We start from the raw sequence: 12,941 nt of genomic DNA on the forward strand, positions 1-12,941 counted from the left end.
TGCTTTGGGACCTTGCACCCATGTGGGAGACCTGGAAGAAGTTTCTGGCTCCTGGCTTTGGATCGGCGAAGCACCAGCCATTGCAGTCACTTGGGGAGCGAATCATCAGATGGAAGATCTTCCTCTCTGTCTCTCCTCCTCTCTGTATATCTGACTTTGTGATTAAACAAACAAAAAAAAGATACCTTTTTTTTTTTTTGGAAAGGCACATTTATAGAAGGAAGTTGAAACAGAGAGAAAGAAAATATTAGCTCTATAGTAGAGAGGCCTTAGCTCTTAAATAATGAAATACCTAAAAAAAAAAAAAAAAAAAAAAAAAAAAGAAAAGAAAGAAACATGGGAAATCATCTTGAAGAAACCCGGAATGTTTGTTTCCAAGACCAATTGCCTTCAAAGGTAAAGAAAACCTTCTTATAAATTCCTATTAAGAGCAGACCAATACTCCAAGAAAACCTTGCTGTGTTAACATAAATAATCAAATCCTAGTTTTTCATCAGTGCAATCCTTGACGTTGATGCTGATTTTAAATAAAAATTAATAAAAACATTCTTCTGTATCTGTCAGTGTGGTCATACAAAGAACTCTGTAAGTTTCATCTAGGACTGGAGTTACGGAGCAGTGGATTAAGCCTCTACTTGCAACCCCAGCATTCCATTTTAGAACACCAGTTTGAGTCCCAGCTGCTTCATCCTGATCCAATTTCCTGACAGCTTGTAAACAAAGGCAGCAAGAGATAGGGCCTACTGCATGGACCCTTACCATGTGGGAGACCACTATGGAGTTCCTAGCTTTGGACTTTTGCCTGGCCCAGCCCTGGACACTGAACTGATTAAACTCAGGAAATACATTTAAAAATAAGATTCAGGATCAGCATCATAGCTCAACAGCTAAATTCTCGCCTTGCCAATGCCAGGATCCCATATGCTCTCTGGTTCACGTCCCAGCTGCTCCACTTCCCATACAGCTCCTTGATTATGGCCTTGGAAAGCAGTCAAGGTTGGCCCAAAGCTTTGGTATCCTGCATATGCGTGGGAGACCTGGAGAGGCTCCTGGCTCCCTGTTTCATATGGGCTCAGCTCCAGCCATTGTGGCCACTTGGGGAATGAGTCAGAGGATGGAATTTTATTTATTTTTTCTGGGAAGGTAGATTTACAGAGAAGGAAAGAGAGAGAAAACTATCTTCCATTTGCTGGTTCAATCTGTCTGTGGCTGCAATGGCCGTAGCTAAGCCAATCCGAAGCCAGGAGCCTCTTTCAGGTCTCCCACAAGGGTAGTGAACCATTGGATGGAAGATCTTCTGTTTCCTTCTCTGTGTAAATCTGACTTTCCAATAAAAATAAATAAATCTTTTAAAAATAGTAATAATTCATTGTATTTTTGATGATGTTTACATAGTTCAGAGGGCTGCATGCGCATGTGGAGCAATGAACAGGGTGTAGGGAGTCGAGAAAATGGAGAAAGTGAATGAGACACCTGCCTCCAATCTCCTTTTTCCTCCCTGTATCTGGGGTAAGTGGGGACAGAAGGATAGTGTGCGCTCCCAGCAGCCCAATCACATCAGAACCAGGAATGGGGGAAGGCCACCTGATGTCATCCCAGGGTCCCCAATGTGGAGCATGTTCTAGTATACGTGCTGCCGAAGCGAGCACATGGAGCATGTTCTGAGAGTACTGCTTAAGTGATTTGGATCTGAAATGCTGTTGATTTCAATACTCTAAGAGTGTGGAAATCCTTTCAAAGTCTATTTACATACATGGTGTACTTTAGAGTCTCGATTCATCCAGATACTCGCTGTCAAAGCTTGACCAGGAGAGTTGTCCAGTTTGTTCTGTCCTCCATGGTACTTGACATCTTCTGCAGGCCTCAATGAACTGGCTGTCACGTCCTCCATGAGCGTCTGGGCATGCTGTCCACTGCACAGGCTTCAACAACCGTGGAGACCCAGTTCTGACAGTGCATTCCACGATCCTGTGATTTTCACTGTTGTTGGAGTTCTGAGGCTAATTATCCAGTTGAGGGGGTTCTCCAAAGAAACCTCACCAGAAGTGACCCCAACCTGACTCTTGTGTGTGTCAGCCAGTGCAGGGTCTGGTTCAGTCTATCACCCAAATTTGCCTACAAACACATTGGTGGTTGCTGTCACCTGGTCAGTTCTGTTCCCAGCTCTATCTCATACACAAACCAATGGATTCTGTGGCCTAGCCTAATCCTGCTCACCATACACTTGGCTCTCATGTACACCACTGAGAACTGCAGCTTAACTGGAGCAACCCCTGATAACCCCAACTAGGCCTGCCCCAGCCCCAGTTCCTGGACATGTGGTATATGCAGCAGACTGGTTTAGTCTGTCCCACATTCCATTCGGCTCTTGAACACATCAACAGGTGCTGCAGCCTAGCTCAGCACAACTGATTCACTGTCCAGCCCACACTCATACTGGCAGTTTGCCGCTGCCTGTCCATCCAGGCCTCCCCCAGCCCTGGATATCATGCTCACCAACGGGAGCTGCAGACCAGCAGAGATGCCCACAATTTCCCTATTAGTCCCACTCCCAGCCCTGGATCTTGCACTTTCCAGGTGGTTCTACTGAGTAACCTGACAGGACTTGCCTACATTCCATTCCCAGCACCTGTTAGTCAATGCTGCAGCAAAGCCCAACCAGCCTGTACTTTTCTGGCTCATGCCTGCACCAGTGGACATGGTCACTTCAGCCTGGCTCTCCCCCTAACCTAGCTCATATGAGGGCAAAGGGCTTTGTAGTCCTTCCCAGACTGATCTGCCCCTAGTCCTACCTCTTGCATTCACCAGCAGGAGCAGTGGCCCAACAGGGAAACTCCTGCAGCTCTCCTACTGGGCTTGCCTCCTATCCTGGGTTTCATGTGTGCTAGTGGGAGCTGCAGCCCAGAGTGGCAATGGCTTGCCTCACTTGAGCTTTCACCAGTGGGTGTAATAGCCTGGCTTGCCCCCAGTTCCAGCTCATGCTGATGGGTGCTGCAGCCTAGCCCAGGCCAGCCATCCCCCACCCCTCCGGCCCTAATGTGAACTGTCATTGTGAAACAACCCAACCTGTTCTGTACCCTGTCCTGATTCTCACATCTGCCAGTGGCTGCTATGAACTGGCCCAGTCTGGCCCTCTCCCAGACCTGACCCACACTTATGCCAACGGTTACTGTAACCTGGCTTGGTTTAGTTGGGATAACTTAGCCTAGCCCAAGCAGGGCCCACATTTCATCCTGGCTCCCATGCATCCCACTGGGCCCCCTAAGACATTTATGACTGGGGCTGATGCCGTGGTGTAGTAGACTAATCCTCTGTCTGTGACACTGGCATCCCACATGGGCACCAGTTCAAGTGCTAGCTGCCCTGCTTTCAACCCAGGTTCCTGCTTATGGCCTCAGAAAGCAGTGGAGGATGACTCAGTTCCTTGGGTCACTGTACCCACGTGGGAGATGCAGAGACCCCCACAGAAAGAGAAGGTAAGGACAACAGCGTTTTTTAAAAAAAGCTGGAGCCATGGCAGTCAGCAAGGAGCTCTTACAGATGGACATAAACACACTACTAGGCACTGAGAAGAAGGCTACGCATGAAGAGGTTAAGAAGGCCTGTCTGCAGAAGACTCTCCTGCCATCCAGACGAAAATCCCGACAATCCTGAAGCAGCCCAACTCTTCCACCAGTTCTGCCAGGCCTTGGCAATACTGACCTATGCCACAGCCAGGGTTGCCTATGACAAGGTCAGGACAGCCCAGAAGCAGGCAGCCAAGAGGACCCAGAAGCTTGATGAGAAAAGAAGAAAAACGAAGCTCAACTCATAGGCGTGGAAGGGGCAGGTACAGGAGGCCAAGAGCCACAGCACCAGGATGTTCGAGCAAGAGATTGAACGCTTGAGACTCAATACCTCTCAACAACCGCACGAGCAGCAGAGTCTGATCCAGGAGCCAGAGCAGAGGCTGAGAAGAAAGGAGAAAGATGCTGAAGCCCAAGGAACCCCCAAACTCAAGTTGAAATGGGAGTGCCCCCACGGCGGCTACTCCAGAGATGTCCTCCTGCAGTACGGTGGTGTATTCCACCTGGTGTTAGCCAGTAAGAGACCAGGCCTTGCTATGGTGGAGTTTACGACTCTTAAGACCACAGAGCTGGCTGTGCAGAATGAAGTGGGCCTGGTTGATAATCCACTGATGATCTCCTGGTTGGAGGGACAGTCCCAGGATGCCACGGGCTCTGGCTACCCAGGACTGCCAAAGGGCTCGGTGCTGTCAGAAAGGGACTAGGAGAGCCTGGGCCTGCTGCACGTGCGTCAGGCTGCAGAGCAGCGGCAGCTGACTGCCCAGGTGCAGGCGACGGCATGGAAGGCTCGCCCACATAGCTTCTGTCCAGGACCCCCAACACATAGCCCTTTTTGGAAGTCCCTGCAATAAACTTCTGTTAGTTAATAATAATGATAATTAATTAATAATCATAATAAAAGGCACTCATTAACTTCTAACAGGAAAGACATGTTCCTTGAGAGTATAATTTTAGCTTAGTTTTTTTGAACTGTTGCCATTAACATAGGACTTCAGAGACCCAAGCCTTTGGGGCACCCAAACTAATATCCAGATGACAGCATGCTGCTCACAGACCCAGGGGGAAATGCATAAACTGAGGTAGCTCCAGGGACAGACTGAACCTACCCAAAGGCCCCAAACTCATGACGAAGCCTGCATGTCAGCACACCTCACTCCTAGCCAAGCCCCTCTCACCAGGGACTTGGCTACAGCTAACAGGACCACGTGATAAAGTGCCGCTGATCAATGTCCCCTTCACTTTCAATGAAGGTGCGAGACTGCCCCTCACTTTCCAAGTCAGAGAAGTTTCCAAGAAAGAAAGCAGTGTCACCAAAAGAAAACATAAATACCAGCTTCTTTTGCATTATAACTGCTACTTGACTAGTAAACCTGTTGGAAGTGGAGTGCTACTTACATGACATGACTTAAGTTTTTCCATATCCTTCCCCGTCCCCCCTACCCCCTTGCCCCTGAAACAAGGAGAATCAGAATATGTAAACTATGATCACACCCATTTTCCCTAACCCTTGATACATCCCACTCTGGTCAACTATGTTAACACCATCTAAAATTTAAAATAAATTTTAGGGCCCGGCAGCATGGCCTAGCAGCTAAAGTCCTCGCCTTGAACCCCCTGGGATCCCATATGGGTGCTGGTTCTAATTGCGGCAGCTCCACTTCCCATCCGGATTTATTTTATTTTCATTACAAAGTCAGATATACAGAGAGGAGGAGAGACAGAGAGGAAGATCTTCCGTCTGATGGTTCACTCCCCAAGTGACTGCAACGGCGGGTGCTGCGCCAATCCGGAGCCAGGAGCCAGGAACTTTCTCCAGGCCTCGATGCAGGTGCAGGCCCCAAGGCTTTGGGCTGTCCTCCACTGCTTTCCCAGGCCGCAAGCAGGGAGCTGGATGGGAAGTGCAGCTGCTGGGATTAGAACCAGCGCCCATATGGGATCCCGGGGCACGTACAAGGCAAGGACTTTAGCTGCTAGGCCATGGCGCCAGGCTGGAGGCAGGAGCTTTTTCTGGATCTCCCATATGGGCGCAGGGTCCAAGGCTTTGGGCCGTCTTCCACTGCTTTCCCAGACAACAAGTAGGGAGTTGGAAGGGAAGTATAGCAGCCAGGATATGAACTGGCGGCACCCATATGGGATCCCAGCACATGCAAGGCAAGGATTTTAGTTACAGGGTACCATGCTAGGTCCCCCCAAAAATGTTTTTTAAAGATATTTATTGGAAAGGCAGGGAGAATTACAGAGGAGAGATAGAAAAATCTGTCTGCTCATTCACTCCCCAAGTGGCCACAATGGTTGTAGCTAAACCGATCCAATGCCAGGAGTTTCTTCTAGGTCTCCCATGGAGGTGCAGGGTTCCAAGGCTTTGGGGCATCCTCCACTGCTTTCCCAGGCCATAAACCGGGAGTTGATTGGGGAGTGAAGCAGTGGGGACACAAACTGATGCCCACAGGGGATGCCAGTGCTTTCAATGTGAAGGCTTAGCCATTCAGCCCATCACACTGGGCCCACACATTTTACAATACTAACCATATAACAGATTGTATAAATAGTATGTACCGGGACCGGCCCGTGGCCTAGCAGCTAAAGTCCTCGCCTTGAACGCCCCGGGATCCCATATGGGTGCCAGTTCTAATCCCAGCAGCTCCACTTCCCACCCAGCTCCCTGCTTGTGGCCTGGGAAAGCAGTGGAGGATGGCCCAGGGCCTTGGGACCCTGCACCTGCGTGGGAGACCTGGAGGAAGTTCCTGCATCCCGGCTCTGGATTGGCAGAGCACCAGCCATTGCAGTCACTTGGGGAGTGAACCATCAGACGGAAAATCTTCCTCTCTATCTCTCCTCCTCTCTGTATATATCTGACTTTGTAATAAAAATAAATAAACCTTTAAAAAAAAATCTTACCAAATAGAAAAGAACCACAGAGGATAGTATTCTAAAAAAAAAGTCTGTACCTACTGAGAAACTCTCATTTAATCCTGAGTAAATGACTCAGAGTAAGAATGAAAAACAGAAGCATCCCTTTTAATTTACTCAAACAAAAAAATGAAGAAAACATCAAAAGTGTGAGCGATTGTCTAAAAAGAGTAGCTTTGGGTCAGCTTACCAGGTTGACCAAGGACAGTCTGTAGGACATCCTGCTTGCCACTCTTAGACACAAAAAGCAAGGAAAGCATTGATTTTCCACAGAGTTCTATCAAATCGGCAATTGTGGAGTCCAAGATGACTGCTCCCTTCCTTTATGCTTGAAGAAAGAACGCAGTGAGGGTCAGTCCCTTTAGTATCTCCAAAGATTAAGTTCAAGAATTTGGGAGCAGGAGAGGCAGGACCAGGAAAAGCAGCAAGAATGGTTTAAATAAATCAGGGACTATCATGCTCAACTTGGCAGGGGGAGAGTCCGAACAGCTGAGCTTTCCCCTCCAGGAATTTTGTTACTGAGGTTTACTTGCTTTAATTCTTTTTCTTAAATTGGACACACCTGGTGGTTGTATTCCTCTTAATGAAAGAAGTTAAATCTTTCGGTATGTTTAAAACACTTCAAAACATAGCACTTCTCCCATACTGACCTGGCTAATCTGTAAAAATGCTTATTTTGGGGTTCCACTCTAGCGTGATCCTGAATCTGAAGGTTTTCATCGGGGTGGAAACATGTTTTCAATCCGTTCCCAAAGCGACTGTGAGAACCGGTGCCCAAAGGCCACACTTTAAGAAGTGCTGGGCTCGGCAGCATGGCTTAGTGGCTAAGGTCCTTGCCTTGATCCCATATGGCCGCTGGTTCTAATCCCGGCAGCTCCACTTCCTCTCTGTCCTCCTCTCAGTATATCTGACTTTGTAATTTAAAAAAAAAAAAAAAAAAAGAAATGCTGGACTGACTGCACTTTGGATATTTTGCAGTTTTTCCAGCAGTAACTTTAAAGATCTAAGGGGGTAAAGGCGACGCGAGAAGGAGCAGCCCCCGCCCCTGTGCCATGTGGCTAAACTTTCCTCTTAGCTGACAGATTTGTCTCTGGGGAGGAAAGAAAGTTAATTTTCACCGGGACATTCTGTCCGTCAGGAAGATCGCCCCACAAAGTCATCGAGTCTCCGCTCGCCGCCGACACCCTCTCCAGGCCGCGGGGACCGGGGTTCGCTTCCCGCCCTCAGAGCTCCGCCTCCCGCGCGCCCTGACCCGGTAGCCCGCGTCCGGCCTGAGGCGCCCCCCGAGCCGCGGCTCTTGGCGCCAACCGGACGGCGGCGCTGTGGGCTCCGCGTGCTGGCGCCTCAGGCCCAAGGGAGGCGGAGGCACGGCCGGCGGAGGAAGGGGAGGGAGCGAGGCGCGCGCTGTGCTCTCGCGTGCTCTCGCGCCGCTCGCGTGACCGGCCGGTGTGTGTGTGTGTGTGTGTGTGTGTTTGTGTGTGTGCGCGCGCGCGGGCGCGAGGCGCCGGCTTCCCGGGGCAGCGAGGGCCGGGCGCGCGACCGCTGCGTGGGGCGTCCGGGTCCGGGTCGTCGGTCCCCGCCCGGCCGAGGCGGGGCGAGAAGGGCGTGCGTGCGTGTGTGTGTGTGTGTGGCTCCCGGGCCGACACCCGCGCCTACGCTCCCGGAGGAGCCGGAGCTGCTCTTCCTCGGCCCGACGGAGAGCGGCAGTGTCTCCCCGCGCAGTGCACGCTCGGCCCGCGTCTCCCCCCGCGGCGGCGGCGGCGGCGGCGGCTCCTCCTCGGCACCGCCAGCCCCAGCGCCGCTCCGGGGCGGGCGGCGGGACCCGCGGAGCCGCTTTGTGTGCATCCCGACGAGGGGCGGCGGCGCAACCACCTGACAGAGGCCCGTGCGCTCGATGCACCTTCCGCCCGCATGAAGAGGAGGTAAAGGCGGCGGCGGCTCGGCTCCCGCCCTCGGCTGCTGGAGGGAGGGGACGGAAGGGGAGAGCGGAGTGGTGCTGGCGGTGGTGCTGCTGTGGGGTTTGGAGGTGGAAGTGGAGGGGGAACGGCGGGTCCGAGGCCCGGCCCGGCTCGGCTTGCCGCCGGGAGGTGCCGGGAAGGCCTCGGCGAGGCCGGGCGGCGCCGAGGGGCCGGGGGGCACAGGAAGCCTCCGGCGTCCACCAGCCGAAGTTGGAAGGAACAAAATGTGAAGTGCGGAGCCGCGTCAGCCGCTTCCTGGCGTGGGGTTGCGGGTGGAGGGTTGCTGTTTTCTCCACCCGCGGGGGTGGGGGAGCGGGACGGAGGAGGGGCCGGAGCCGGTGGGGACCGCCGGTAGGGCGGGGGGCGCCCGGCTCGCCCGGGAAAGGGCATTTTGTTCCCCGGGAGCCTCGGCTGCATGCCGGTCCGGCGGGCTCCCTAGTTTTGCGGCCTAAGCCGAGCCTTCTAGGCCTCGCGAAACCTTTCCCTGGAGTGGACCGGCCAAGCGGGGACGGGGCGCTTCTCTGCGGCCGAGCCGAGGGCCTTGGGGTCCTCAACGGCCCCTCCCGAGGCCGCCAAACTTGGGGCCTTGGAGCTCCGGAGTGGATTTCATTGTGAAAGGCGGAATGGGAAACTCCTTGGCGCTGCTTCGGCGCCTCCCGCGGCCGCGGCGGCTGCTGCTGCCCGGGGAGCCCCGTGGGCCCCGGGGCTGGCGGCGCCGGCGCGGGGTGGGGGTGGGGAGGGACGGCGGGCGCCCGGCCGGGGTCCCCAGAACCGGGAGGAAGCGAGCGGGTGGGTGGCGGGGCCGTGGCCGGGTGCCTGGCCTGCCGGGGAGCAAGGGCCCTCTCCCGAGGAGAGATCTTTTTTTTTTTTTTTTTAAATGAAAAAAGAGGTTACAAAGTCGCCCCTTTCGCGCTGAACTTTGGTTTTCTGACCGATAGAGGCCGGTAGAGGACTGTGAAAGAGAAGTTGTCCCCCAGGATGGACTACACGGCGCAGCCCAAGCCTGCCACTGCCCTCTGCGGCGTCGTGAGCGCCGATGGGAAGATCGCCTACCCACCGGGGGTGAAGGAGATCACTGACAAGATCACCACCGACGAGATGATCAAACGGCTGAAGGTAGGCTTTTTGGCTGGAACGTCTGCCACTGTGACACACGCTTGGCTCTTAAAAGAGCTTCATCTTCCAAGGTGTTGGAGGTCTGGTGTTGTCTTCTGCCTTACCACCCTCTGGTATTGTTCCGTCTTGTTATATCCACAGGGATATAACATTGTGGGAAAAGGAGTGTGATTTTAGTAAGTATGTGTATCCGTTTTCCGAGTATAAGAATAGAAGAATACTCTTCACAGTGGCTTGCAACCTTACATGTAAGCAGTAAATGGCTTAAGGAGGTTCCTGTTTCCATGAGCTTCTGCACAGAAGGCATTAAAAAAAAACTGCCATGATTTTTTCATGTCCCAGAACTTACATATGTATAGCCTGAGGTACTGACTTAAATTCAGGGTTCAAGTGAGGTGATGGTTTGAGTTGGTATATTCTGAGCAGTTTAAGAAGTGTCCTGGCTCTGTTAAGTATTTTTGGTTGTTTATTGGCGAGTACTTCTGTCGGTTGGTCCACTCTAAAGGCTGGCAGTGACCAGCTGCCAGCCCCAGGAGCCCTGCTGAGTTAGCGCTGTTCTGCGTAGGGTCAGTGTGAAGCTCTCAATCAGGATGTCTAGCAGGCTGTAGAATTCTTGGTTGTTGCCTAGTTGTGAGTCCATCCAGGAAGCCAGTTGTGAGTTCATCTGGAGGAAGGGTGTTGAACTACTGAAGGCAGGTGTTGGAAGAGGGAGGGAGAGTGTTTAAGGAGCCTGTGCAGAGTTGGAATCAGCCAAGAAGAAACGGTGTTGACAAAGCTTTGACCTTGGGCGCTTGGTTCAAATGTGTTGTTTTGGAGTGGTATTTTCCCTGTGTCGCTGGAGCTTAGTGTCCACCTCTGCTAATGGTACAGCCTGTTCTATCTTCTGCAGTTTCCAAGATTAAACTGGATTTTGTGCACTGTTGCCTGTTTGAAAGGAGTAAGATGTAATTTCTTTCATTAAAACATTAACACTAAACATTATCCATGAATTGAGGTATCTAATTGCTACTTCTCAGAGTGTTTTAGCTATCTGAAAACATGAAATATGCAGATGTTTAAAATTTATGAATTTTTAATGCGTTTAGGAACTTTTGACAACAAATTATTTATTGGAAAGGTTGAGAGAGAGAGCTTTCATTCATTGATGAACTCCCCAAATAGCTTTACCCTGCAGGGCTCCAGCAGGCCGCAGCCTTGAGACAAGGAGCTACTTCTGCATTTCCCATGTGGGTACAAGGGTCTAAGCACTTGGGTCGTTCTCTACTGCTTTTCTGAGCATGTTATTTTTGTAGGGAGCTGGATTGAAAGTGGAGCAAGTGGGGCTTGAACTTGGCACACATGGTGGGATGCCAGCCTGGCAGGCAGTGGCTTAACACATTATGCTGTTAACTTCTGCTTCCAAATCTTTAAAGCTTACTAAATTTCTAAATTAAGGACATTGAAAGTGTGTGTGTGTGTGTGTGTGTGTGTGTGTGTGTTTTAAAGGTATATTTTTATTTGAAAGGCAAAATTAAAGGAAAGTAGAGACAGATGTCTTCCATTCACTGTTTCACTCCCCAATGGCTGCAATAGCTGGGACAGGACCCTTGAAACTCCCTCTAGGTCTCCCATGTGGGTGGCAGGAGTCCCAAGTCCTTGGACTGTCATGTGCTGCTTTTCCAGTCATGTGAGGAAGCTGGAGTAAAGTAGAACAGCTAGGACAGTGACATAGATGCTGTGGCTTAACTGGCTTTGCCACAGAGCTGTCCCTGAAAGCTTGAATTTTGCTAGAAAAATGGAACGTTACTGCATTTCTGCTTCATAATTGACTGTCAGAAGTGCTGTTAAGTGTAAGTGGATATATAACCCCATTTCAATACAGGATACTAGATTTGTGATGCCTGCCTTGTGGGCGTCGTAATGCAGGCCCCCAAAAGACAACCATAGAAGGAGAGAGCTAGCAGGGCCTTCTAGGTGTATAGGGAAGCTGATTTGGAAGGCAGAAGTACGACTTGATCCCAGGCTGTCAGATGTGGTGGAGCGTGGGTGTCCCAAGTGGTGGCATACCCCACTGTGCCACAAAACCCCATGTAAGGAATATTTACTTTGAAAATGAAGGATAATGTGAAAAAGATTTGAATGGCTGTTAAGTACTTTCTCTGAGATTGAATCCCAGAAATAATAATGTAGATACTAAAAATTTCATAGCTTAAAAGATACTGTAAAGTTTATTTGGTTGTCTGGCTTTCTGGATGAGGAAACTAACCCTGTGAGAGATTATGAACATTCGTAGTCATATAAAGCTGAGAACCATCGTTAACTTCTGTGAGTCAGGTATCACAGCTCACCCCACTAAAGTTAGTCAGCTGATCTGAAGGATAGCGAGCGTTATATTAAGCCCCACAAGCCATTCTTACCTGTAGTAGTGGCTTCTGAAACTGCTGTAGGAGTCACATCTGATAAATTTAAGTAGAGCTCCCATCTGCTGGTTCATTGTGAGGCTGAAGATAAGAGCCCTGAAATCAATTTGATTGGGGAGGCAGGAATCCAATTAGTTGAGCTGGTACTGCCTCCTAGACTTGAATTATTATTTAGTTGGAATCAGGAGCTAGGAACCTGATCTTCTGTGGTATATGAGTTTTGTTTTTTTTTTTAACTCATTTATTTGAAAGGCAGAGAGAGAGAGATTGGTCTTCCATCCATTGGTTCATTTCTCAAATGGCCACAGTGGCCAGGGTGGGACCAGGCAAAACCGAGGAGCCAGCAGCTTCTTTCAGGTCTCCCACATAGGTTCAGGGATCCAAGCACTTGGAACATCTTCTCCTGCTTTTCTAGGTGCATTAGTGGGGAACTGAATTGACAGCAGAGCAGCTGGGACTCTTAACTGGTGCCCAGGGGATACTGGCGTCAGCAGTGGTGACTTAACTCGCTATGCTATGATGCTAGCCCTGTGAATATGATTAGTTTAATAAACACTAGGCCAAATGTCATCCTTTAAAGTTATTTATCTTATTTCAGAGAGACAGAACTCCTACCCACTAGTTTACTTCCCAAGAACCTACACTATAGAGGAGGCTAAAACTGGGGGCTGGAAACTTAGTCTGGGTTTCCCATATGGTAAAGGGAACCCGTACCTAACCCGGCACCGCTGGCTTTCAGGGTGTGCATTAGCAGGGGGCTGGAACAAGGGATTGAAACCAGGTACTTTTATATGGAAAGCGGGTGTCTTAACTGGTGTTATAACTGATAGCAAGATGCTCCATAAACAAACTTCATGAAAAGTTTTTTTGTGATAAAATGCATATAATAGTTTATTTATTTATTGAAAGAGTTACAGAGAGGAGAGAAAAGAAAGAGAATCTTGCATCTGCTGATTCACTCCCCAAATGGCCAAAACGGTCGGAGCTGAGCT

At 50.5% G+C, this 12,941-nt stretch overlaps 1 protein-coding gene and 1 pseudogene across 3 annotated transcripts in view; both read left to right on the forward strand.

The window, feature by feature from the left end:
* The first annotated feature begins 3,513 nt into the window (after positions 1-3,513).
* LOC101524223 (dnaJ homolog subfamily C member 17-like) lies at positions 3,514-4,417 on the forward strand (annotated as a pseudogene).
* Positions 4,418-8,095: 3,678 nt separating this feature from the next.
* PDS5A (PDS5 cohesin associated factor A) overlaps positions 8,096-12,941 on the forward strand; it is a 97,250-nt gene continuing 92,404 nt past the window's right edge. For 2 of the 3 annotated variants that reach the window (XR_009246305.1, XM_012931430.3), the window contains exons 1-2: positions 8,096-8,398; positions 9,373-9,550. Coding sequence is in view for 1 of the 3 variants with exons in the window: in XM_012931430.3 (XP_012786884.1) it covers positions 9,413-9,550 (138 nt within the window). In the remaining 2 variants the exon portion in view is untranslated. Of the gene's footprint in view, positions 8,399-8,580; positions 8,666-9,372; positions 9,551-12,941 lie in introns of those variants that run through there. The other variant, XR_009246306.1, reaches the window with a different exon arrangement.

Source organism: Ochotona princeps, chromosome 11, assembly GCF_030435755.1.
Source record: "Ochotona princeps isolate mOchPri1 chromosome 11, mOchPri1.hap1, whole genome shotgun sequence".
In the NCBI taxonomy this organism is placed as follows: domain Eukaryota; kingdom Metazoa; phylum Chordata; class Mammalia; order Lagomorpha; family Ochotonidae; genus Ochotona; species Ochotona princeps.